This window comes from Myotis daubentonii, chromosome 19, assembly GCF_963259705.1.
Source record: "Myotis daubentonii chromosome 19, mMyoDau2.1, whole genome shotgun sequence".
Taxonomy (NCBI): domain Eukaryota; kingdom Metazoa; phylum Chordata; class Mammalia; order Chiroptera; family Vespertilionidae; genus Myotis; species Myotis daubentonii.
In genome coordinates, this window is record NC_081858.1 from 21,755,033 (window position 1) to 21,782,476 (window position 27,444).

A 27,444-nucleotide genomic window follows, 5' to 3' on the forward strand; every position below is an offset into this window, starting at 1 on the left:
AGGCAGCCTGGTTCACACTTCACCCAGTAGTACCTGGGCCCGGGTTTCCACCCCACCCCCAGCCAGCCCCTGGGCCTGGGAGGCCTGGCATCCAGAGAGGCTCGCCCCCCCCCCCCCCCCAGTCAGGCAGCCACATCCCCATCTCTTCTCAAGGACACAAGCAGCTGAAAGAGGACACGGTGAGATAAGCATCCCAAAGATGGGAAAAGGCAAGAGATGGAATTCCCCAAGAAGAAGGCAGAGGCCCTGCCTGGCCCCCCAAACTCAATCCCACCCTCCTGGCTCTCTGAATCCTGAACTATGTATCAGCTTTCTTCATCTCCATCCCCCTCCCCCCACCACACACACACACACACACACATGCACACGCTCTCTCCCTCCGTCACCACAAGCGCTTCTCCCTAAGCCGGATTTTTTCTGAGCCAGAACATGTCTAATAAACACTTTGTACCAAAAAGGTCGCTACCAAAAAGAAGAAGCAGGCAGGTTAGCAATGAAGAGGGAAGAGGGCTTGATAGAGGAGAGACGGGGCCTCAAACCCAGGGGACACCCACTGAAGCCAAAGTGGGGAAGGGATTCAAGAGGCAAGAAAGGAGAGGCACAGAGATGGGTATAGTGCAGATCAGACAGGCAGGGCCCAGCCAGCCCAAGGGGATGGGGGGAGGGGAGAGAGAGAGAGAGAGAGGGAAACTCACGAGCACTGAAGACTCAGCCACAGGGACATACACACAGGCCTTCAAAGCACCCAGAACCAGGAGGGCCAGAGAGCCGAGGCTGTTCCTCCAGGGAACAGGTGGGCTTCTCCCAGCAGAGCTGACGGGAGTAACTGCCCACTGGTTCTGAAGGGAGCAGGAAGGAAGGGGGAGGAGGGAGAGAGGGAGGGAGGGAGGAGGGAGAGGTGGAAGGGAGGAGGGAAGAGGGAGGAGGGCGGGGCAGGGAGAGGGAGAGGCAGGGAGGATGGGGCAGGGGGGAGGGGAAGAGAAGGATGGATGTGACCTGAGGTGGGGAGAAGCTGCAAGAAGGACAGAGACCCCCCCAGACCCCCTTCCCCATCACAGGAGCCTGAGCAGCCCAAAGAGGGGGCTGCGACCTCTTAGAGAGAAGCTGGGACCTGCAGGGGTGAGGACAGTGGGAGGCTGTGAGGTGTCCTGGATTTCACAGGCCGGGTTCAGAGAAGGCGGAACACAGCAGTGCCCGAGCCCAGCCAATCTGCACCTTGGGGTCCTGCCAATCCCCTGTGGAGCTGTTCTACCCCAGGAGGGAAAGGGGAGGGGGGGCGAAGGAGGGGGAGGCGGCACCTGCAGTCTGGCTGACCTTTGAAAGCCCACGGGGTACAAATCTCCTGCTCCCGGGGCCAGGTGGTCCACGGCAGGGGCCCGAGTCCACGGCTGCCATTGGATCCCGTGAGCACAGAACCACGAGGCCACGAGGTGACCAGGGCCTGGCTTGGCCCCACACCTGACATTCACCACCTGGAGCTCTCCCAGGGCAGGGCTGCGGGAGGCAGGGCACCGGCGTGGGAGACACTCCTAATACCAGAGAAGGTACCGGCGCCAGTGCAGAGAGCTCCCGCTTCCTCTGCCCACCTGCCATATGCCAGGCCCTGTGCTGGGCATGTAACACGGAGCTCACTTAATGGCCACGGTGCCCACCTGGCAGAAGCACTGCCATTGCCATGTCACAAACCGGCAAGCTGGGAGGCTCCGCGGCTCAGCCAGGTCACTCAGGTGGCCGCTGGGGCAGCCTGCACGCCCTCTTGGCTTCACTCATTGGTGCCATCCTGCCGGCCACAGGCCAGGCACCAAGCCCTCTCCCCACTGCACCCAAAGCACGCCCCGCTGTCCCTCCCCACCTCCCCTCTCCACGGCATGCTCTGCAAGGCTCTCTAGCCAGGCTCCTGTAACCGGGACCCGGCCAGGATGACGGGGCCGACATCACAGAAGGCAGTTGGCCGACGTGGGCTGGCTCGGAGCTCAGTGTCACTGTACCTGGCCCAGGAGCCTCCGGCTGGATCTGGCGGCCGCCGTGGTGAGGGAGACCACGAGGGAGCGCTGCCCTCAGGAGGCCAGGTCCTCTCTGGAGCCTCCTCCTGTCTTCCTGCTCCTTCTCCCCTCCCCCTCCTCCTCTGGGCACCAGACTCCCAAACCACAGGCCTGCTGTCTAATAATACGAGTGGCAGCCACTGCCACCTCCACTGCCGCCTAAAAATAATCTCTGCTGAGTCCAAAAAAGGCACAGCCCCGGAAGCCCCCCAGTCTTTCCCCCCTGACCAGCCAGGAGGCTCCCGGAGACTCCAGGGAGCGGGCCCTCAGGCGCCCAGGGAGGCGCTCGCCCAGAAGGAGGGCGGGCGGCAGGCAGAAGACAGGCTCCCTGCTGCCCACCGGGAAGCTAGGCGCTCTCTCGGGCATGTGTGGCCCAGGACGCTGTGTCCAGACACCAGATACTGCCCTGCTCTCCTCTCCGCCAGGCAGGTGGCCACAGGCCGCCTGGACATCATCAGCCTCCAGCGAGGACCCCACACCCATGCAGGCAGGTCCTCAGAGAAGTCCCCTCCTCCTATGTCTCCCCATCAGTGTGCTCACAGCCTTCAGACCCCACTCCCCTTCAAACCTCTCGGGTCGGAAGTCAGAGGTCAGGTGAGCCCGGACTGGCCTGGCCAGGAGAGTGTCCCATCTTCTGAACAGCAAGGTCCTGGGAGAGGGGCGGGAATGGCAGGCCGCCTTCCTCTGGGGGACCTCTCCAGCAAGGCTTCGGCCAGACCATCTTTCCGGGAGCCCCTCCTCCAAGAGCTCCCGGCAGGAAGCAGCCATAATGGAGCCAGTCATGCACCCTCGGCTCTGCTCCTTTAATGACTCCTCGGCAGCAAGGCACGGCCACACCCCACGCGAGCCCTGCCCACCACCTGGGCGGAGGCCTGCACCTGCACACTCACACGTGGCCAAATGCACACGTGTGCTCCGGAGCCGGCAGGCAGGCCCGGCCAGGTGAGCACACAGTAGGCTCTGCCTGCCACAGGGCCACGATCCCCAGGTGAGGTGCCAGGTAGACACGATAAGTGGGAAATCAAAGCCCTATTAGTACTCACAGCGGAGCATCAGCATTCCCTGCTCTGACGCTGGGAATGAGGACTGGCTGGGCTCACACAGTTGTGAAGATGACCCTCCGGGCAGGCTGTCTGCCACAGACTGTCCTGGTGGGTCCTGTGACCAGGAGGGAGGTAAAGGAGATGGGGGCAGGGGACAGAGGGTCAGGCCCAGAGGGAACATCTCATCCCTGGGACCTCCCTCAAAGCCCTGGCCACATGGAATTTTCCCCCACACCCTGATGGAGGCCCTGCCTCTGCTCACCAGCCTGAGGCTTATTCACGCAAGAGAAAACACAAAAGCAGGAGATTCCGAAGGAAAAAATAGGTCAGCTGCCTGGGGCAGACTGAACTGGCACCCGTGGGCAGTGCCCCTGAGGGGCCAGGCTGCAAGCTGCTTCTGCAACCCAGCACCCTCGCCCATCTTCCCTGCGACCCAGCCCTGCTCGACTCGGCTGTGCTGAGTAACAAACCGGGTGTCAGAGCCACTGGGGCAGGACACACCTGTTGTTGGCATTCCCGGGGCTCGACCTGGGTTTGTCCCCCCGACTTAGGCTTTCTCTCTCTGGAACCTCAGGCATCCTTAAATCTAGAGCCTGGGCGGGGCCCCCAACTTTGGAAACTTCTGGGCTGCCTACACTCAGGTGCAGAGCCGGGGATAAGGAAAGCGAGGCATCTGTTCTTCTGAGTCTAGTCTCCGCCGCCCACGGCACTTAGAGAGGAGTGACTCCCCACCTCCTGCCTGCAGACTGACTGCCCCTGTCCTGCTGCGTTCCACACGTGTGCGGGCACACACACACAGGTGCAAACACACATGCTCACACACAGACACATGCACGCAGATGCGCGCACACCTCCGGACAGCTCTTCACAATTCAGAGCCGCTCCACACAAGCTGCTCACCCATCCCAGGGAAGCAGACAGAAGAAACTCGTTCCCCTGAGCCCCAAGCCCCAGCCTGAAGAGGCCACAGGACGGGGGGAGGGGGGAGATGTTAGCGGAGAAGTGTGGTAAATCCCAGGCCCGGCCCCCTTTGGGGTTCATCTCCCCACCCTCAGTCATTGGGCAAGGCACACAGGATGGTGCCCAGCACACCAGAGGGAAAAAAAGGGCCAACGAGAAGAGATCGAGCAGGCCAGGCTCTGAGAGCCGCGCCCAGGCGCCCTGGCCGGGCGGGCAGAAGGGAGAGAGAAAACGCAGGCACTGGAGAAAGCAGAGCCAGGAGAGAGGGAGGGCAGGAGATGCCTGGCTTTAGCATCTCCCCAGCTAGGCAGCCTCTGCTCCTTGGGTAACCAGATCCCACTTTCTATCAGAGCCATAAACATGAAACCACCCAGCTCTGGGGCCTGACAACTCCAAGTCTAGCAAGTGCTGGGCCTCAGGCCAGGAGCTGAAAGCTGATTCTGCCCCCAGCTTCTCCTCAGCTTCTCCCAGAGCGCATGCTGCCCGACACAAGCCCCCTGACGCCCCGCGAGGGCCCTGCGCACCCCACTTGGCCACTTCCTGAGCCAGCCCTCCCTGGCCCATAGGCTGCCCAGGAGGTCTTTCCAGCAGCTCCAGGTCTAAACCTCCTCCCTCTCATCTTCATTACCAAAGGGAGAACAGAGAGGGCACTGGTCCAGCTACACGCAGGATCTGAGTCAGAGCTCCACTTTATTTGGGGACACTGAAGTCAGGGATAATCCAGCCACAGAATCTGTGGGAGACGGGAGGAGGGAGCCCTGGACATCAAGGCCCAGAGTCAGCTAAGCGTGGTCCAGGGGGCTCCCCCCGCCCCCCAGCTTGCTCAGCAAAAGTCTGGGATGCTCAGGCTCCAATCACCACCTACCAGACTCCAGATACATCTCTAGTCTCTCTCGTCTCCATTCCCTCCCCAGCCTCTCCACCCACCTCAATCCCCTCCAGACGCATAACTCAAGTCAAAAGGGGGAGCTCATCCCTTCCTCTGCCCCAACCCAACAATGCCCAAGGGGCTGCCCCCTTCCATCCCTGTGCTAGAGCAGCCCTGCTTTAGGCAAACCCAACCCCAAACATGGCATTGCAAAGCCCCTCCCCTTCAGGAATTCCGCTCCCCCCCCCTCCCGCTCCCGGAAGTCAACTCTGCCAGTCAGAGAGCAGCTGAGCTCTCACACAGACAGAGCCAGCATTTGAACACTGCTGGCTGTTTCTCCCGTGAGCAGGCGCCTGCCAGGCAGGCCTCCCTTCTCCCTCCCTGCAGAGGCGGTGGTGAGGCTATAACCTCCTGCATCCTTCCCACAAACCTCTGGCCACGGACAAAATCCCAGACCTTTCAAAGGCTTTCCACACAGCAGCCCGGTGGCCCGCATGCCCTCCACGCATCTCCCCAGGCTGCAGAGGGATGACAGGTTCTCCCTAAGACAAGGTCAGCCCATGAAAGAGTACTTGGTGCCTGACAGAGGCAGCCTTCTCAACTCCTCCCCAAGATACCCTGGTGCCCGATGCCCTGAATGCCCCAAGGGAAAGAAACTGAGAAGACTGGAACCCCAGAGATAATGAAATGACGGTGATGATGATAACATTTATTGAGCAGTTACTATATAACAGGTAGTCACTCATTTCTTTGTAGCGCGAAGGCTCACAAGAAACCCTACTCGCTCATCTTGTTCACCCCATTTCCCACGGAGGCAAGTGACATTTAGAGAGCTTAGACAACTTGCCCAAGGTCACAGGGCCAGCACGTACCAGAGCCCAGGATTCGAATCCAGGTCATTTGACTCCAGGCCTAGGTCCTTAACCACTACCTTCAGAGCCTCTTTGAGCTAAAAAAAAAAAAAAAAAAAAAAAAGACCCCCAAGACCAATGAGGGGTGGCAGGCAGGAGTACAGGTCAAGTCACCCCAAACAGAAGGCCCTCTCCACACCCAGAAAGAAGGCATAACCTTCATGCCCAACACCAGGCAATACCAGGAAGTCCTTCTTTCTGTCTGGCCATGCTGTGTGTTGCTGCACTACATCGACACGACGCCTTTTCCTTTATTCTGTGCTTAAAACTTGCAAACAGTCCATTCCCCTCGCCCTGGCTTCTCGGCCTCAGAGGCTATTTCAGAGCTACCCTTCAGTGTCTCCTTTTTTATTCAAAGATCCCAGCATATCCTTTTGTGCTTTCAGTGACAGTCCCATAGCAGGAACGTACCAAAACCTGGAGGGGAGGATGAGGGCACTGGAAGACTACAAGGAAGCAGGGGGAGAGGAGGCTGAGGATGGAGATTCCCAAGCACAACTTGACCCACCTCGCACCCACCCCCATTCTATAGGCTCCTGCAGTCTCCCTGGCTCCGTTTTCCCACCTGGCAAATGGAGGGTTTGAAAACCAACCAGGTCACCATGCCATTTAACAAAATCACCCTTCCCTTAGCCCTCCTCTGGTTCCGTTTTCAGGTCCCTCCTCCCCCCCCCCCCCCCCCCAATAGCATGGGAGTCATTCCTTCTAGAAACTTTCTCAAATCACTTCCCCTGCCCCCTACACCGCCCAGACGAGGTGAGGAGAGGACCCTGTAAAAGGCGCCTCCTGCCACCCCTGCTGCCCTCCCGCCGCCGCTGGGCGCGGGCTCTCTCCTAGGCGGGTCCTCCCCGCCGACTTCCGCGCAAAGGCCGGTTCTCTGCGCAGCCACCTCCTCCGGGCTCCGTAAACTTGCCCGCCGCCCGCCGGCCGTGTTAGCGGCTGGGAGCCATGAGCTCAGACCTGGCACCCTCCAGCCTGCGCTCCTACTTCCATACAAGGGCCGAGAGCTGGGGGTGCCACCCAGCGGCTTGTAGGTCGCCTTGCCCGTCTCCAGAGCAAAAGCCCGCGCGTTCACGCGCGCATCACCCAACTCGCTGGCTTCCCTCTACCTTCCCAGCTCAGACAAGGTGGGGGGAAAAGGGAAAGAGAAAACCTCCCTGCGCTGCGAGAGGCTGCCGTGGGGACCCCTTCCCCGCTGCCCTTGCCCCCCGCCAGCTCTGCCTCGCAGCCGGGAGGGCGGCCGGGGCAGACCGGCTGCGACGCGCTCCCCGGGAACTTTTACCTGGCCGGGCCCAGGTGCGGCGCCGACAGCGCAGACGCCTGCCGGACAGGGCTGGCCAAAGCCGACGCTCCTCGGAGCCCGCCGAGGGACCCCCACCCCCACCCCCACCCCTCTTCTCCGCTCTCGGTTCTCCGTGCGCCCCCCGCCCTGGGAGAAGGACCCGACCTCTGGCTGCCAAGATTTGGGATCAGGAGGGGCGCGCGCTGGAGCGGTGGGCGCCCGCAGGGCCCATAACCCAGTCCCTTAGCCGTGGGTGCCAGGAGTCCCAAGGCTCTGGGTCGCACCTCCCCGCGAGGGCTCGTCTGGGAGCGGTGGCGCGGGTGCAGCAGCCTCCCGAACACCCGCAAACTCCCGGCACCCAGAGTTAGGGGAGCCGCCGACTCCCCAGCGCTCCAGGAGACCGCCGCGCCGGCTCAGGGCGCCGGGCACGGCACGGCGGGGTGAAGACGTGGGGCCGAAGGTGGGCGAAGTCGACCCCGATCGCGAGGTGTCTTTTTCCCCGAGTGCCCGGCAGCCCGAGGACTGGGACCCCTTCCCGCCTGAACCTTCGGCCCGCGCGGCCCCCGCCCTCCCCGCAGTGCCTGGCCGGAGCCCGCCTAGCCAGAGCCGGAGCCGGAGCCGGAGCCTCGCCCGCGGACAGGCGCGGCGCTCCGACGGACCGGGGGAGCGGGAGACGGGGAGGAAGGGGCTGCGAACAACGGCAGGGCAGAGCAGGGGCGCTGCACTTCAACTCACCTTGAGCCGCGAGACCTCGGGTGCTGATCACACTTGCTATCAAAGTGGCCACATACCAAATCATAGTACTACCGCGCGCCAGCCCGGAGCCTCATCCTATCGCAAAGTGCTCCTGCGCCCCACACTTCTCGCCCGAGCGCCTGCTCTCGCCCGCTCGACCCGCCTACGCCCCGCGCCGGTGCTGCTGCAGCCCGGGCGGCCCGCTCCCCATCCCTCCGCGACTCCGCTCGGCTCGGCGCGCAGGCTCCCCAAGCCCCGCGCAGCGGCACCTGCACTACCAGCCCCGGCGGAGCGCAGCCAGCGCCACGGTGCAGCCTAGCTGGCCGGGCCTCCGGCACCGCCCCCACCTCCCGCCTATTGGCCACCGCCCACCAGCCTCGTGGCCGATTGGCTCGAAGGTCTGCCCGTCACGGCCGGGGAGGCGAGCCCATTTCAAGGTGCGTTGAAGTGTCGCCAGCCCAGAGCCGCAGAATCATGCGCATTGCCTGAGAGAAGGCGTTGTAGCGGCTCTGCTCTGTTCTCCCTGCTCACACTGCAAGGCAAGTTTCTGCTGAAGGAAATGGTAGCTTTTCTGGTTCGATCGTGGGACCCTGGGAGTCTCACATTACCCATGACAGTTCGGAGGGGACGTCGTCCCCGCCCACCCAGGGAACCCAACATCCGGTTTCCATCCAGCGAAAAGCAATTCCCGGGAGGAGGATGCTGATTCAGTGATGGGGAAACCCAGGAACGGGGAGCCTGGGAAAGCTCGGGAATGTCCTTCGCTGGAGATCTTGTCGAAGAGGTCACGCGCAACCTCCCCCACCCCCACCGCCTTCCACACGCGGACACGCTTCCCTCGGCCACGCACCCCTCCTACCCAGACGTGATGCTAAGTTCATCCACCCAGCCTGAAGGCAGGGCAATGACTAAAATGACCTCTGGAAGTCGCTAAGATTTCAAATGAGTCACTGGTTCAGCTGCAGGAGGAGTGTCATAGAACAGCCTCTGGAACACACTGTACACACACACACTGCCACCCCCAGTGCGGGTCAGCGTTGCTCATCATTACTAAATCTCAACTTTGAACAATCAAAGTTTTTCTTTTTTTCCTTTCTTCTATAAAAGGCTGCTTCCTCATGCACAAGTTTCCTCCCCTTCCTACCTAGCTGGGGCCTAGCCCCATGTGAGCAGCATGGAGCCAAGATGGATTTGGGGAGCAGTGTAGGGGTCTGGAACAGAGAGATACAGAAAAAGGGGGAGGTGGGCTTCTGATTCCCACAGAAGAAGACAGATGAGCAGGGAAGGTCTTCATACTTCCCGGTCTCTCTACTGTAACCGCGCCTTGTCCCCTCCCCCAGTACAGTTGCATTTGCAGAAGACCTAAATGAGTGTCATGGAAACATCTACTACAAACAATCACCAGCATTCTGAGACTGCAGTGAAGATGTCTGTTCTTTCAGGAGTGCGAGCAGTGGGGAGAGTGGCAGTGCTCCCTAAGATGGGCTGTCGGCCAAGGAAGGGAGATAGAGGGGCAGCAAAGGAGAGCTTAGGAATTTCACCTTCTCAGAATACTTCTTGGTCACAAAGCACTGGCTCTAGGACATGAAGCTCCCAATAGAACAAGAAGGAGATTTGCTTTTGTGAACACACACACACACACTCACTCACTCACACACCGCACATCAAAAGTGGCCTCGAACAACTTTCCCTAAACCTGAAGCTGCTTAGCTCACTGCCAGCAGGAGTTGGAAAGCTGGGATCCCCAGCAGAGCAGCAAATACACTGGTCATGTTTTAGCATCTGGATGTAAGCTAAAGAACCAGAACCCTTGAATAACCTCCTACTCTACCCACCCCCTCCGGTCATGCAAACACACTCAAGATGCATAACTTTGGGGACGTCTCCCACTGAGCAATTACTTCAGGTTCTCTTTCTCTCCAAAGATGCCTTTCTTTTGGGGATATAAAGTGAATTGGAAGCTCTAGGTCCCCCCTGATTGGCTGATTACCAGCTAGCATGCCCAAGAACAACAAGTCTGCCCTCACTATGTACGTGCACACACACGTTCACATGTTTTCCCAGGGACCTAGCATTATAAAGCCGGCTGAGATCCATTTGCAGAGCTGGTGATGGCAGGATTCTTCGGCTTCCAAACCTCTAAGCAGCTGACTGGCCTACAGAGAAATGCTGGATTCCTAAGGGCCAACCCCCGTGCCTGGCCCCTTTCAGATACAGACAAAGCAGAGGAGTGAGAAGCACCTGTGCTCAGAGAAGCATTCTCCTAGTGACCCGCAGAATAAGGAAAAGAAGAGAGCCACTCTCACCGTCATCTTGATTGTCCTTGCTGGCCATCTGTCCTACTCAGTGTGTTGGTCTCTGCTAGGGAATTAAGACTGTCAAATTGGAGGGAGAAAAGCCACATAAAGAGCTTAAGTGCATGAGTTGGATTGGGAAAGGGTTCAAAGGAGCTATCTAAAAAGAAGACTAGCCTGGCCGGCGTGGCTCCATGGTTGAACGTCAACCTATGAACCAGGAGGTCGCGGTTCAATTCCCACTCAGAGCAAATGCTCGATCCCCAGTGGGGGGTGTACAGGAGGCAGCTGATCAATGATTCTCTCTCATCACTGATGTTTCTATCCCTTCCTCTCCTTCCCTCTCTGAAATCAATCAAAATATTTTTAAATAAAAAGAAGACCGAATTTCTTCTGGATAAATCTATTGAAAATGGAGTGGAACAAAGGAGTAAGGGCAGTGAGGAAAGAGAAGGAGGTTAGGATACAAAGGGAAAAGTGAGCATCATTGCCAGATAATGTCTGTTTGGTTTCATATCAGCTCAAAAGACACATGCTGTATCAGGTCACAGTGAGGAATGGGACCAATTAAGTATTTCCCCCTTGGCATGTGGCTAATCTCTGGACCCAGGATACATCCAGGGGAGGACTAAAAGTTAGAATGGATCTCAGCTGTCCGAGAGGGACATGAGGGAAGACGGTGAACCATGCCCATGAGTAGCTCGTAGGTGGACCTGATTCGTCATTGAGGTCCCTGATAACCTCAGTGTACATACATCAAGTATAGGAGTATAGGTCATTTCTTCTCCTTTTTGGAAATTCAAAATGTTAGTCTTACCAGTTGCTCTATGAAAAACCACAGCTGGCCACCTACCCACAGATCCACAATAGGCCCTCGGAGAATAAGTGAGTAAGGTGGCTGACAGAGCCTCAAGTCCAAGAGAAAAGGACACTGTCTTCACTCCTCCCTCATATCCACTGAGCCAGTAGGACTCAGAAACAATGGCTCTCTCCTGTGTCGCCTGTTACCCTCCTCAGTGGTTCCAGACCTCCTTGTAGAATTGAGGTTAGGACAGTTGTTGGCACAGCTGCGTGTGAGGAAAAGAGGCAGCTCTGACTCAAAACAATTTACCCAAATAAACACCAAAGAGCATGCTGGGTTTTTATATAATTACGAAACTACATCAGTTATCTTGCCATATTTTTTTTTAAAAAAAAAAAAATCACAAAATGTAGAGACTTCACGCTACAACAGTCATTCATTTGCTCACAGATCTGCGATTTGGGCAGAGTTTGGTGTGGACAGCTTTTTTCTACTCCGTATGACATCGCACCAACAGGGTGGAAGTCAGACTTTCAAGATGGCTCACTCACATGGCTAGCAAGGTGGGGCTGGCTGCCAGCCCGGGCTTAGGCGAAGAACCGCAGTCCTTCCCCATGTAGGCTTCTCCGCAGGCAGCTTGGGCTTCCTCACAACATGGTGGCTGGGTTCCAAGAGCCGGAATCCCTTCCTGTCCTAGCCTTGGAAGAGGCAATTCAGCACTTCTGCCAAAGGGAAAGCCCTGCCCCAATTCCAAGGCAGAGAACGTAGATCCCCACCTCCCAGGAGGAGCAGTCTCCCCAGCCCCTTGCCTGAAGAGCTTGTGGGATGAGATGTTGGGCTGTCGCCATTTGGGAGTGATACAGCCTGCCATGAAAACAGGCTTCAATGTTTAAACAAAAAAATGAACTCTAGAAGAAATTCCTAGACATAAAGGACTCACGAACAGTATCTATTCTAGATCTTAGAAAATTCTCACTTTAATTCCAGCTGCTGCCACCAGTCCCAGGCACACAAGAGGGGGGCTTGGCCCTTAGACAATCCTTTGTGTAAGTAAAGCCCGTTTGTGAAGTCGGTCATTTCACCTGCTTTCTCTTGATATGCCAAGACCAGTCAGCAGGTTTTTAAAAGAACTCACAAGCAGAGAAGAAAATAAACAAAGGAAATTGGATTTCCGACATATAAATATCTAATCTTCAGATCTGATTCAGGAGAAGCGGAGGAAAGCTTTGCAAGATTCTCGAACCTCCTGATCCTAAGAATCTCCCATCTGGGTTCATAACAGGCACAAATCTTTGCAGGCCCCCTGCCTGTTTCCTTCTCTCCCAGGTCCCTGCTCTTCCCAGGTGGCTCTGGTCACAGGTGGTCTTTCTGGACTTGAGTAGCTATTTTAACAGTCCACCTTGCTCTCGCCAAAAATAAATTCCTGAAGACTCTTTCTTATTAAAACTCAAACGTCATTATGATTCAAATTCCCCAGAATACCCAGTGTTCCCCTACGGCATTGCAGTTCCTCTAAAGGCTACCTCTTCAGTTCGGTGGTAGTGACTGGGCCCGAGGCAGATCCAGTCCTTCCAGGTGTCAGACACCTGTTCTGACCACCATAGGATCAGCCTTTACTCTTCCTTCTTGGCTTCCCAGGCCAGCTCTGAACAATCTAAAAGCATACATGGCCATAGCCGGTTTGGATCAGTGGACAGAATGTCATACTGTGGACTGAGGGATCTCGGGTTCGATTCTGATCAAGGGCACATGCCCGGATTGCAGGCTGGATCCCCAATAGGGGGCGTGCAAGGGGGGCAGCTGATCAATCTCTCATCATTGATGTTTCTATCTCTCTCTCTCCCTCTCCCTTCCTCTCTGAAATCAATAATGGTATATTTTTTAAAATAAATAAATAAAAGAAGACAGGTTTTGTGTTTTTGTGGCTTTATCTAAGGCAGTGGTTCTCAACCTTCTTAATGCCACGACCCTTTCATACAGTTCCTCACGTTGTGGTGACCCCCAATTTCACTGTTACAAATTGAACATAATGAAAGCATAGTGATTAATCACAAAAACAATATGTAATTATATATGTGTTTTCCAATGGTCTCAGGCGACCCCTGTGAAAGGGTCGTTCGACCCCCAAAGGGGTCGTGACCCACAGGTTGAGAACCGCTGATCTAGGGGATGCAGAAAAGATGTCCTCCGCTTCACATCACGTTTTTCCCACAGAACTTCGGAAAAACAGCCTGATGACAGCCCTCCTTGTGAAGTGCCCACAGGAATATGTTGCCATTAGTCTTCAGCAAGCCATCTCTCCACCTAGGGCTGCCGCATAGAAAATGCGGTTTGCTGACCTCCTGGGCAATTGGGGAGCACCTGCGTACCCCCTCGCCTGTCCAGGGCTAACAGCCGCAGCAGTGAATTGCTGGGACAGATGGGCAGCAGTGGCCCCACTCACACACTCTGGTGTTCCAGAGTCTAAAAGACAGTAGGAGCCAGGGCTCTGCTGAGTCATCTGAGCTCTGGTCCTAGCAAGTTGGGGGCCTGGGCCTTTCTTTTGTCTAAATTAAACTTTCTCTATCTATGGAAGGGACAGTGGAAGGTAACAGGAATGAAGGTCAGCATAGGGACAGGAATCTGCAGGTTCTTATGTGCTGTTTCCCTGTCACAGACCGTCCAACAGTCTCAAGTCATAGTTCAATTCTGTGTCCCTGTTCCATTACATAGAAGAAAAATTGAACCTGGCCTTATTCCAGAGCTCAAAGCCCCTTGAATGGTCAGGGATTCTCGTGTGGTCTAGAAGCTTCTGCAGGGGCATGTGAAGCCATGGATTAGAGTCGCTGTCATCATTGAAGTTGGCAAAAGATTGATGTGAGCACAGGATCAGGAAAATAGAGGGAATCAGCCAAAGAGGAAGTCATGCTAGAACTCAAGAAGCAGAAAGGTCAGGGGCCTGGGCCCAAGAAGCATCAGAAAGAAGAATTCTCCAATTAACAAGTAGCCACTAAACCCCAGTTTGCGGTAGGCACTGTGCTAGGCATTGAGGAGGACAAAAGGTGACAAGCCACAACCTCTGTCATGCAGAAGCTTAGCATCTAGCCAAAAAGGTGAGGCTGAGCCCTTGAACACCACTTAAGACACTGGTCACATGGAATCTAGGGAAGGACAGTGTCATAGAACCTCAAGAAGGTAGAGATAGTAGAGGTAGGTGAAAGCTGCGTGAAGGAAGTGAGGCATGAGCTAAATCTCAAATAGAGGAGGGGAAAGACTGGATGGATAAAACAAGGCACTGGGTCCAGAGACGCTGCTGGTCTGAGGGCAAAGGGCTGGTCTACCCAGTTTCCTGCTCTCTAGCACCCCTGGTACCTCCCAGGTAGTGGGTGCTCAGTAGGCATTCATGGGGAATGAAGGTACCCAAGTGGTAATAGGTGACATGGCTGGCAGATCCATGCACCAGGAAAAGGCGTCCATGTTTACAGCAGAGATGATGTTAGGGGGAAAATAAGGAAATAGGTCAACTGGGAAAGGTGAGAAGGAGGAGTAGGCAAAGAGGAGTAACACAAGGAAGTGCTGGGTTCATTAGAGAAGTAAGGAGGAGAAGGGGAGAAATGGGTCTGGGCCTAAGAGAAAGCTAAGGAGACCCGGCCGGCATGGCTCGGTGGTTGAGCATGGACCTATGAGCTAGGAGGTCACGGTTCCATTCCCAGTCAGGGCACATGCCAGGTTGTGGGCTCGATCCCCAGTAGGGGGCTGCAGGAGGCAGCCAATCGATGATTCTCTCTCATCATTGATGTTTCTCTCCCTCTCTTTTCCTCTCTGAAATCAATAAAAATATATTTTTTAAAAAAAGAAAGGAAGGGAGGGAGGGGGGAGGGAAGGAGAAAAGGCTAAGGAGAAAGCATCTCTCATGGCTCAAATAAAACCAACGGGTAAAGAGGTGGGGGATGGGGGATGACAAGCAGCCCAAGCAATGGTATGAGACGGGGCTGTGCTTCTGCTTTGGACTCACAGATGGACAGGCTGTGGGTAGGGGGGAGAGAAGCTCTGCAGACACAGCTGGAGGGCCATAGGGGGTCGATTTCTGGCACGCAGTCCACCCCCAGACCTCTCATTCTTGGACCCTCCACACTCAATTCTCAACCCCCACACAAAAGGGCCTTGTGTATAAGTGCAAGGAGATGCCAAATGCATCTTTATTCCACTGCCCTCCCCTCCCCTTCCCCAAAGCCTTGGCATGAACATCATTGCACCAGGTGCAGGAAACGGGAAAAGAGGGGCTGAGGACCAGACAGAAGCCAGAGGTCAGATGGAAATGTCAGCCCTCCCCGCCTCAGTCTCCCCTGCTCCCTGCTGCCTCCTCTCAGTCTCAGCCCCTTAGCCAGCCCTCTGTCCCTAGCCTCCTTTCACTGCCTCCTCTATCACACACCTCACTTCTAATTCGTCTCTCCTTCTCTTCCTCTCCGTTCTGCTCCTGGTTGGCTTCAGGGTGGTAGGAAGAGCCTAGAGACAAAACCAGGTTTATTCTGTAGAAAACATTCATGACGGAGGGACCGCAGCCACAAGTCTCCATGGCTCTGGGACGCGAGGTACATATGGTATAAAGGGGAGAGTCCTGGGCTCAAAGTCAGAAGCCTGAGTCCCATCCCTACCTGACCTCACCAACGAGCCGTAACTTCCCTAAGCCTCACTGGAAAGCCCATAATTGTCCAGCTGTCTAGTCAGTAGCTGGCATTCACAGATATGTCATGAGCACCTCCAGTGAGCCACACACTCTCCTAGGTGCAGGGTGAGCAACGCAGACATGGTTCTTGCTTCATAGAACGTACAGTGAATAGCCAATAGGGTCATTCAGGCAGCTAAGGGGGTAGCACAGTGGGCAGTCCATAGTAGGTGTCCAAGAGGACACAGAAGGTGTATCGGACGCCCGGTGAGGAGGCCGTCTGGCCTCTGTATTTCCCCCGAGACATTGCTGCTATAGTGCTGGTTCAAATTAGAAGATCGTACTGCACCTCTAACCTCACTTGCAGCCCGAGGTCAGTTTCTAGGTGGTTGGAAATGAAGGAACAACATGAGCTAATGAGGAATCATTAGGAAATAGGATCGCCCCACCTGGGGAGACCCAGATGTAGGGGAGATCCTGATGTGTGTGCTTGAGATGTATGCGTTCCGGGGGTAGGATGGGAAAAATATATACATCATGATGGGAACTGATTTGGGAGGGAGAAGAATTCACCCAGAGCCCTGACTTCTGAGGGCCTAGAAGCGATGTTCCCTCCCCTTCCCTTTCTAGGAAACCAACTTGGAAGAGCCTGTGGACTGAGGGTGGCCACAGCTGCCAGGGGGGGCGGAGCAGGAGGGGTGAGTGCATGGAGGCCAGTTGAGGCACTGAAGAGAGTCTCATAGGGAGTCCAGGACAATGAGCGGATAGAGGGACGTGGTGAGAAGGGGGCTGGAGGGGCAGGCGGCGGGGACGGCTGCTCTCCTGGCAGATTTCCAAGGTTAATGGAGGGGCACCAAGAAGCCGCCGAGACATCCCAACAAGAGGGAGGCTGGTTTGAAAAGAGCATTTGCTGCCGGGAGAAGGGGCCTTTCTCTCTGGCCCGGGCTGCTGCTCCTCTGTGGAGGTTCTGTGAGGCCTGCGCTCCCTGAAACAGCCTGGGGTGTGTGGTTTGCCATTCGTCATCCAGGCAAGTGGCCTACACTCGGCGGACAAGAACGGGGTCAGGGACTGGATCAGCTGCCTTTGGGCCCCTGAACCCGCTGGTGATGGTAAATGGCGGGGCGGGGGTCTCTATTCATGGGATTCCAGAGTCTGGCTACTGGTATCTCCATGAATTACGGGTACTTAGAGAAAAGGGGAGAACGCTGGGTATTCTCTAAAAATTAAGCAGTACCTTTAGAGGAGGGGAACCAGGAGCTGACCATGTAGGAGAGAATCCTGATACTTTTCAAGTTCTGGCCCTTTGTCTAGGTGGGAGGGTTTGACACAATGAGAGTGTCAAGGCTTTCGTCTTATGGTGTGTCAGTACAACTGAGACCCACATCTTTCCGTAAACACATAAACACACACACACACCACACACACAAAACTTATTGCACACACACACCCATTACAGGAACTCACACACATATGCAAAATCACACACACAACTGCAGGACACACCTGTGCACGGACTCCCAGGCCCATCTCTTCAGATGTGCCATATCTGCATCTGTGTATCTGCAGAGTTCACATCCTCTTAACCTGCTAATGTGAGCCAATGTGCACCATACCTTCACCATATGTCATAAGGTTAACATATACCGGCCCATAGTTCATATATACATGGGACCTCCTGCATTCCCACAGGAGGACTGCGAGCGGGGGTGTCCCCAGGACGTTCCTCCCTTCTTGTCTAAGTCTGACCCCAAGGAGACCTGTTCACATGAAAGCCACCTTCTCAAACTCACCTGACCCCAGAGTCCGGGATGTTCTAGTCGTCACCATAATTCTTGTCCCCAGAGTAACCAGCTACCACCCCCACCTGTTAAAGACACTAGTAACAGCCACCAGCAGGTGGCGCCAGCAGGAACTCTTGTAACCAAGATTGGTATTGAGAACAAATCTACATTTCTATGCTGGTCCTTAGCCCTCCCTCCTTACTGTGTCCAAGGCCCAGCCCAAAAAATGGATCCACCAAGAACACCAGGCCACAAGGAACCACTCCCAAGGAAGAGGAGGGAGAGGACAAAAGATTGAGAGCTCTAGGGGAGGGGGGAAGCTGAAGACTAGGGATAGAGAAGAGGAAGGGGGAGTGGAGAGCCAGCTCCTGTGTGGGCTGGCAGAGGTTTGCACATGTGGGTGCTCATGCATTAGTGTTTGCATACACATCTGAGGGCCGTGCCGTAATGCTGGTGGGCTACTTGGTGTCAGTGGATATGAAGGAGTAGGTGTGAATATACTTGAGACTGTAGGTAGGTGTGTAGGGGTGTGTGGGGGGGAGGGGAGGTGTTGTGTGTAGTGTGACTCAGGGAGGGATAAAGATGAAGCCAAGCAAGCAGATCCTCATGACTACAATACCACCTTCATCACGCACACTAGTCGTTCGCCCCCTCCCACACACGCACCACACCATGTACACTCCAGGGACACACACCACACTCTCATACCACCCACACAGACAGGTGCTGTGCTGCCACTTACAGACCTGCCCACCCACACGCTTTCACACATATATACGGGCCGTGTGCAGAACCATGGGAATACATATAGATGCAGGCGAGACGCACACTGCCGCCCAGCACACATGGGCCTGCACACCCATGCACGTGTGCGCATGCTTGCACATTCTGTACTCTACCCGTGACTTCTCAGTGCCCCCCCCTCACTCCCAGGAAAGGGGGGCAGGGGTAACAGAGAGGAGATGACTCCCCTATCCTGTCCAACACGCTAGTTTCTGAGCCTCTAGAGGTCCAGGAGAGAAGTATGAAATCCGAGAGCCCCTTGTCTGGGGACTGGGGAAGGGTGTGCAGAGAACAACCACTCCACATGCCTTTTGCTTGGGTGTGGGGAGTGGAGGTAGCTGCCCGTCCCGATGGTCCTGCCTAGGTCCCCCAGCACTCTGGACAGCGCCTCAATAGGCAAGGACCTGAAGGCCTGCCCAAAGCAGCTCTCCTGACGCTGGCTGGAGCTCCCTTTCTGCAGAAGAGCAGCTGGGGCCAGGCACGCTCAAGTCCCAGCTCCTCCAGCTTTGGAGTCTCATAACTAGGAGGTAACTTATGCGCGCCTCCCGGAGCTGTGGTGGGGCTCAAATGACTTGACTACCATAAGCTTTGAGCACAGTGCCTGGCACATTAGAGGAAACTCCTGTACAAGTGACAGCTACTCTGGTTTCCATCCCCATGAACTTCTGGACAAGGAGGTGAATAGCTCGTGCAAAGAATCCAATTTGCTTGGTGATGTGGCATTTCTATGTTGTGGGGCTATGAGCTGGGTGATCTGAGATCAAGCCCAACCTTGTCAAATTTTAGTTCCCCCTTCATTGCCTGGCCATATTAGCTAACACATGCTAGGCCCTGATATAAGCACTTGATGAAGATTAAATCATTGTATCCTCATGGCATTAAGTGGAATGATCTGTTTTTGTCCCCACGTCATAGGAGAAGACGTGAAAGCACTTGCTAAAGATCACACCAATCGTAGGGGCACAGACAGGGTTGAAACCCAGGCAGCCTGCCTCCAGCACGCGTGTTCTTATCCATCACACGACACTGCCTCCTTCACAAATGACATCATGGGAGTAAAAGTAGTTTAAAGACTGCAAAGCATTACACACACATGAGGGGTATACTGCTATGCATCCCAGCCTGGTGCGTGCGATGAGTAATTGCACAAGAAGTGAGAACCGAGCTGAACACATGAAACGGGCTGGGGATGGGTGCCATCTGGGACTGGCACGTCACACCAAGAACAGAGAAATGGTAACGGGTGGGCCGAAAGGGGCACGCAGCCACGGGCATCCCTGCGTGGCTTCTGGTTCCCTCCTCGTCGATCCACTACTAGCTTGAAGGTCAAACTACTTTGTAGAACATGAAGATGATCGTTCTCGGGTCACCCTGAAATGTTTCTCTCTATTCTAACCATTGTGCTATCCCCTTTGCACCCCCATCACCACTCGTCAGCCAGTCTCTAGTGTCCCCTGCTTCATGACATACTTGAGAATCGCTGTTATGGGAAAACCACCGTTTAAGTCCAGAGTCTCCTAGGGCAGGTCTCAGAAGTGCGTTCGAGTCGAGAGGCCTCTGTGGATCAGAGCGGGTCCCTTTGCTGTCTCAAAGAGCCGGAGCTCCGTTTGGAGGAAAAGGAGACCTCAGGACACACTCCTTGGTGCCCAACCAGACTCATCCTGACATGACCTACTGCTTCCTGGAGAAGGGTCACTGATTCTCGAAAGAAATCATTCCACATGGATGAGGAAAAGCCCCATCTGGGGGCGGGGAGCCCCATGTCCCGCCTCCTTGGCTGGCCACCATATAAGACAGAATAGTCACTGGCCAGGCGAGAGGGTCCTTCAAGTTCCTCACTACCCCCACTGCCTGCTTTCCCCCAGTCTTCCTACTCTTTCCAGACTCTCCCCCAGCCTACTCCTTCCTCCTTCCCCCTCCCGGGTGAGAAACCCATTAGGACAGAGTTCTCTTTGTTTGCCCCTCAAGCTGGCATGTAACAGGCATGACTGTGAACCTGACCTCAGCAGTGCTGCGGAGGCCCCCAAGCTGCCAGCTCTCTCCTTTGCTCTTGCTCCTCTCCCATCTCCTATCATGCTCCCTCACAACTCCATCTGGACCCCTTCCCGCCTCAAAATGTTGCAATCACTTCTTCTCTACATTTCAGGGAACGAGATTCTTAAGGAGTTCCTACTAAATGTGAGGAGGCTGAAAACACCCCGAGGGAGTCCCAGCGAACCCCAGAATAGCATCGGTTTTTAAAAATCATCATTCTACCCTACCTTCTTCATTCGTGGCTTGGAGATTCCTCGCTCTGCCCAGCGGCTTTCCTTCTCGCCCCGCCTACCCCAGGCAGACAGGGCCTCATCACGGGTGCTCCCACTTAGCTGCCTCTTCCCCTGTACAACTAGCTGCTTCCTGACAGCCTCGCTTCTCCTTCTTTCACCCCCTAACGCTGTGCCTCTCTCAATATGGCTTCTGGACCACCTGCCTGAGCATCCCCTGGACCATTTGATAAAGCTCAGATTCTGGGCCTCACCCCAGATCCACCCCAGACAAAGGCAGATGCTTCGGGGTAGGGCCCGAGAACCTGCACTCCACTAAGCCTCTCGCGGCTCAGATTTCCTGCCGTCTGAGGAGATACGATCCCAGGGTGACAGGAACAAGCCTCCCACGCTGTTTGTGTCACATCCTTTCCCACTGACCTTCACCGAGGGGCGTCAGATGCTCGGCCTCCCTGGAGAATCACCGGCAGAGATGAACCCATTGCAGCCTAGAGCTGTGTCTAGACCAGGGGCGGGCAAACTTTTTGACTCGAGGGCCACCATGGGTTCTTAAACTGGACCGGAGGGCCGCAACAAAAGCATGGATGGGCTGTTTGTGTGAACTAATATAAATTCAAAGTAAACATCATTACATAAAAGGGTACGGTCTTTTTTTTTTTTTTTAGTTTTATTCATTTCAAACGGGCCGTAGTTTGCCCACGGCTGGTCTAGACCGTGAGCCCAGCCCTACCGCGAACGTACATGGGACCTTTGGCAAGTCACCTGGCACGCGTGCCTCCATTTCCTGGCTTATCCGATGGGGCGCGATACTTGTTCTTTCGCCTCATAATTATGTTGCAAGGTCCAAATGAGAAAAGTGAACGCTGGTTGAAAAGCTAGGAGTCTTGAACAAATGACATGTTTTGATGATGTAAGAGTCGCGTGGGGGTAAACGGGTCTCTGTCAGGAGAGCCCATTCCCAGGCCGCAGATCCACGAGAGCAGACGCCATGAAGGCGGGCCTCCAGCGCCACCACCACGGGCTCTCTCCTCAGAGCCCATCCTGAGCCAGGGGATGGGGGAAAGGAGGCTGAATTGGCTTCATGTGCCCAAGGGAGAATGCCCTGATCCCCTTGAATGAGTTTCCTCTCCACTCCCTGTCCCAGCCTGCCCCCAGGCCACCGCCCGTCAAAGTCAAGGGCAATGGACCCAGCCCTCCGCTTCAGCTCCTCTCCCTCTAATTACTCTTCACACACTCTGGCGCCAGGCCCTCCAACCAAATTACAATCGATTCTTCGCTCCTCCTGGATCAATGCCATCGACCCAAAACAGGGAAGACGAATCCAAATGGACCCTCTAGGAAACGAATGGCCCGGGGCAAAGACCAGCAGAGAGACTGGCCTACCCAAACTTTTCGTGTGCATGCGCACGCCCACCCACGCTTAAGAAGGCATGTGGCTGAGTATGTGCACGAAATGCACTGGGCCACACATAGAGAAGTGCATGTAGACACATAGTCTGATTTACATGCTTGGCTACTCTCCTGTATGTCTACACGTGGCATACAAACACACACAATCCTACATGGGGCATGTACACATGCTGGTGACTAGAAGAGGAGGGCCCTTAGAACCACAGAAAGCGTGCTCTGGCCAAGTGATGAGCAGAATTCCAGCTCCTTACCATCCCTTCCCCCGAGCCCCACTCTCCCCCAAACAGCACACTCAGAGGCACGCACTGCCTATGAGTCACAGTGTAACGAGCCCGACCTTCCTGTGACACCCACCTTGAGCACAAGCTCTTCTGCCAGCTGTGTAGGACTCTGGCTCCCACCCCCTGGGACGTGCCCTGCCTGCTGATCCCTTCAGGGGTGTTGGAGAAGTGCCCAGCGCCTTCTCTACCAGACACAGCCCATTATCACTCAGCTGGGCTCTCCCTACACCTCCATCCTCAGAGGAGCTGGGAGCACATCTGCACCTGAGGCCCCGAACAACAGGAAATGAGGTGCCAAGACTTACAGAAGCCGATGCAGCGTGACAGCCACCAGCCCACTTCCATACAGCACAGGCATGGGGGCACAGAGAGAATGTCAGAAGAGAGAGAGAAGCAGAATGGGACCACCCACTCGATACAGCCCAAGCAGGTGCCCAAGGCCTCAGACTGCACTGCCCCCTTCCCTGTGTTCAAGTTCTTCTACTCTCCACCACACACACCCAGACCACTGGTCTCATGCCAAGTCCATCTCTGGGTCAAGTGACAGAAACACAACACATCAGGAATAATAGAGCCCTTAGAGATGATTCGGTCACCCCCTGCCCATCCTCCCAAATGTGCAAATTTCCAAATGATCTTCTCAACAGGGGACTGTCCATCAAACATGGTCACTGGGATGCCTTCAGGAACGGAGAACTCTCATCAAGCAGCCAGTCTCTGGCTAAACAGCCCTCAAATCCTGACAAAGTCTTTCTCCCTTGAATGTCCACCCATTGACATGAAGAAGGAGAATCACTGAATTATAAATGACTGGTGGTTCTACTGAAGCTCCTATAGGAAGGAACACTGTTCTACAGATCTACTTCCAGTGTTCAATGCATGACTCTGTCCAGAGAAGCATGACTGAGACCTTAGGGGTCATCTCACTCCCAGAAGGATGGGCAGGTGGAGATCTTGTGCAAGATCACAGGCACGAGGAGATCTTGAAAATGCCCAACATGGCTTTCAACCTGGGGAGGAAGCCCAGTTCGAGCTTGGTCTCCATTGTGTCTGCTAATTTTCCTATGTGACTGTGGGCATGTTCTTTCTTGGTTCTCTCTGGGATCAGCTTCCCTCAAAATAAAGTGAGGTCATGCCCTAGCCGGTTTGGCTCAGTGGATAGAGCATCAGCTTGCAGACTGAAGGGTCCCAGGTTCGATTCCTGTCGAGGACACATGCCCGGGTTATGGGCACGATCCCCAGTAGGGGACGTGCAGGAGGCAGCCAATCAATGATTCTCTCTCATCATTGATGTTTCTCTCTCCCTCTTCCTTCCTCTCTGAAATCAATAAAAATATATTTTAAAAAATAAAAAAATAAAGTGAGGTCATGGGATTCTCACCACTGATGATCTATCTCCGGTCTGAGGAGAACATTTTCAGCACTGCGCATACCCGTGCACACACACCCCAGGCCTGGCTCCAGCATCACAGTCCGAACCTCAGTGCCTTCAAGTGGAGTCTCTGAACTTGTTCTCCACAGGGGACATGCGTGGAAGCTGCTCTGTGTAACCCACTGCCACGCCTCCCCCACACAGAGCTCGAGGACCATCCACTTTGCCCCCCGGGGCCCCCCCAGACCACACCAGCTATAACTGCTTAGGCTGAGGGACAGTTCTTGCCATTTGTCAGTCATCTGCAGGGACAACAGAAGCTCCCTCTGATAGGGAAAGGCCTGTGGGCGATCCCCAAGGCTGGCTCTGTCACCCACCATGTCATTTTCCGCCACCTCCCCAGGTACATGGAAAGGTTAGAAACCACTTGCCAAACCACCTGATAGCTACATTTCTGTCTACTCATGACAGGCGCCTGTGCAATCCTTGGCAGACGAGCGGGAGGTGGGGGTGATGTTCCTGCAGATTTGGCTGCCGACGGTGGCTGTGTGTTTTTTAAATGATCCTGAGGAACAATGCTGCTCAGATTTTTTGTACGTGTTTTTATAGATTTTTAGAGCGAGAGGAAAGGAGAGGGAGAGAGAGAAACATCAATTGGCTTGCCTCCAGCACACCCCCTACTGGGGATCGAGCCTGCAGCCTAGGCATGGGCTCTGACCAGGAATCACCAGTGGCCTCTTGGTTCATGGGTCAAAGCTCAACCATGGAGTTACACCAACCGGGCAGTTTTCAAGGTCATAATAGTTTCCAATGTTCATTAGTCATTTTCTGTGTTTCAATAATAATAACAGAAGCCTCTTCATCTGACAATCTAATCCCTGGATTCTACTGTCTCCCACCTCGGGGCCTCCAGAGGCAGCTCTGGGGCCAGATGCTGCCTCAGCCTCGAGGGGCTTCGCGCCAGGGACAGCCTCAGCACCCCAGCCCCTCATCCTGCATCATCAGAGGAGCCACTCGAGTAGTCTCCACGCTGAGTCTGCTTCTGCCCTCCCAGCAATCCGTGAGCCCCCACGTGTCTGCGCTGAATTCTGTTCTGCTTACAGTCTCTCACAGGGAGACATGCGTTCCCTCCCGGAACCTTGACAAATGAGGTGAGTCTGGGTTCAGGCCAGTCTGACAGATACTCAAGGCCCCTCAACGCAGAGACGTGTAAACAGGGCCCTGACATGGCAGGGGCAGGAAGGGCAGAGGAGCGCGGGATTCTCAGGACCCGCCCAGCAGCCGAGCCGCAGGAACGGGGAGCCGGGGGAGGCCTTGTGGGAGGAGGGCAGCCTTCGGAGTCAGAGTCTGGGCTTCAGTGCTTTCCACGTGAACTTGGGCACGTGGCCTGCCCTCTAGCTGAGGGACAGCTCCTTGTTTTATCCTGCTGCCCCTCCTCTCCCTTGTGCTCTTTATCCCTCATCCTTCAAGACACAGGGCGAACATCCTCTCCCCAGGTCTCCCTGGGTTTCCTGGACCTCCTCCCTCCGGGCCTCTGTCCTGTGCCAACCTCTCTCAGAACCCTTTCCACGTGGTTCCTAGGAAATGTTCAGTAGATTGAATGAGCATGATTTCCATTGTAACATTTCCTCTTTCACACACACACAGACACACACGCTTCGGAAATAAACTGTCTTAGTCCTGATTCCCTGGATGTAGAACCTGAGACGAGGATTCTGGCACAGGGACTTCCTGAGGGAGGATCTCAAGAGGGACCTCTGAGAAGTCGAGGGAAGCAGGATGGGCAGGGGAAGAAGCCAAGGGGGTGTGGGCTCCATGAGAAGTCTAACTCCAGCCCCCTCTCTCCTACAGTCCTGATTGTGCTACAGAAGAAAGGGGGGCTGGCCTTTTGTCCGCTGCATGGGTCAGTCATGGCTGCAGGTCACCCCGGGTTGGGGACATAACCTCCCAAGCATTTCCCTGCAGGAAGAGTGCAGCTCTGAGCCCCTTAGAGGGACCTGGGAGAAGCATTAACTGGCAGAAGCATAAAATGGTCGGTGCACGTGGGGTTTCCAAGGGAATAAGAATTGGAAGACAGGAGGGTCCTAATCCTTTCTCCCCCATCAGGTGAGCCCCGGATGGGTGAAGCAGACTCCCACCAGCACAGCCAATGGTCAGCACGCAGGGTGGGTCATGCTTGCAGGCAGTTGGGGGTTAACAACGAGCTTATTAATTAAGGACATGAAGCGGCAGGGTGTGTTTTTAATTCTATGCCACAAGCAGAGCTGGTGTTCAGGTCGCGGTGAATTCTGAGCAGTGTGGTGGGACCTGTGAGCCCCCAAAGGTGGGCGGCCCCCAGGGCCGTGGCCTGGCAGCGGGCACGCCACTCCGCCTGTAATGCTGTCCCCAGCCCCGCCATCCCAGCATCCTCCCCGTGGGCGACTGACCAGCCTGCAGGGAGGTCTGCTTTCTCTGCAGCTGGAAGCCCGGGACGGACAAGCAAAGCTTTGTCTCGGGAAGGCAGTGGCAGCCCTGTTAGCGTAAAACACGGCCCACAAGGAATGGATCGCCCGAGCCAGTCCTTAGTGCTCCCTTAGCTGGCCACAGCCGGCCATGCCCAGAGAGAGAAGACGCGTCCGGGGCCCGGAGGGTGCCCTGGCTCCTGCACTTTGGCCGAAGGACAATGCCACAGCGACCCGATGCGGAAGAGCCTCTGCCCAGGGGACTGACACCAGGGCCTCGTGCTTCCTGCCGTGAGTGGAGCTCCCATCTTGCTTTATTTCAGCGGTTCTCAACCTGTGGGTCGCGGCCCCTTTGGCGGTGGAAGGACCCTTTCACAGGGGTCGCCTAAGACCATCCTGCATATCAGATATTTACATGATGACTCCTAACAGTAGCAACATTACCGTTATGAAGTAGCAACGAAAATAATTTTATGGTTGGGTCACAACAGGAGGAACTGTATTTAAAGGGCCAGAAGGTTGAGAACCACTGGGTTTGATCTTCTCACCTCTAAGCCAGGAGTCTTGGGTCCTACACCCCCTTCCGCGGACTCCTGGGAGGCCAGTCCCCCACACACAGGACAAGCTGTGCTGGGGAGGGAGCTCCCCAGAGCATCTTCGCACCTGGTCTGCTTCTCCGCCCTCAGCCTCCACCGTGCCTGCTCCCTCACCTCTGCCTTTTCCTGCCAACAACCTGGGCGGTGGTTCTTCTCAGGGCGGGACCGGCTCGAGAACAGATCTCCTCGGTGAAGAAGAGAAAGCGACAGCCACAGGCCCCGGAAATCTGTGTGGAGACGTCGGATGCCACAGCAGTGGAACCGCACCTGGCCCCACCAGCCCCAGGTCCCTCACTCCTGTCCCCAAGGAGACACATTGAATGGTGGCAGCGCATGAGTGACCATTAAATGGGCTCCTGTTTCCTGAAAAAGGGCTCACGTTGTGCCAGAAGACAGTCCCTAGATGGGGAGAAACTGCTGGAAATGGAGGCCTAGCCAAGAAGCCAGGACTCAGGCTCCAGGGGACTAAGGGAGAGGTAAATGACATGAAGGGGCAGATGGGGCAGAGCAGGCACCAGCATAGAATCTGCCTAGATCCACTGCCAGCCCTGGTCAGTCTCTTACGGCCTAGCTGGTTTGGCTCAATGGATACTGCATCGGCCTGCAGACTGAAGGATCCCAGGTTCAATTCCGGTCAAGGGCACATGCCTGGGTTGCGGGCTCGATCTCCAGTAGGGGGCGTGCAGGAGGCAGCCGATCAATGATTCTCTCTCATCATTGATGTTTCTATCTCTCCCTCTCCCTCTCCTTTCCTCTTTGAAATCAACAAAAATATATTTAAAAAACAAACAAGTAAATAAATAAATTATGCACTTACTACATTTTAGATCCCTCCTGTGTCTAGCAAGCATCTCCCACTCAGCTCTTCACCTCCGGGGTCCGCTTCCACTGTGGCAAACACGCCACTGGCTTCACTCTGGCGACTGTCTCCTCT

At 55.3% G+C, this 27,444-nt stretch overlaps 1 protein-coding gene across 7 annotated transcripts in view; it reads right to left on the reverse strand.

Moving 5' to 3' along the window:
• Positions 1-8,141, reverse strand: part of IGSF9B (immunoglobulin superfamily member 9B) — a 58,309-nt gene extending 50,168 nt beyond the window's left edge. For 5 of the 7 annotated variants that reach the window (XR_009450156.1, XR_009450155.1, XM_059676991.1 and 2 more), the window contains exon 1: positions 7,842-8,141. Coding sequence is in view for 4 of the 7 variants with exons in the window: in XM_059676991.1 (XP_059532974.1) it covers positions 7,842-7,905 (64 nt within the window). In the remaining 3 variants the exon portion in view is untranslated. Of the gene's footprint in view, positions 1-695; positions 825-7,841 lie in introns of those variants that run through there. The other 2 variants (XM_059676992.1, XM_059676995.1) reach the window with 2 other exon arrangements.
• Between the last annotated feature and the right edge of the window lie 19,303 nt (positions 8,142-27,444).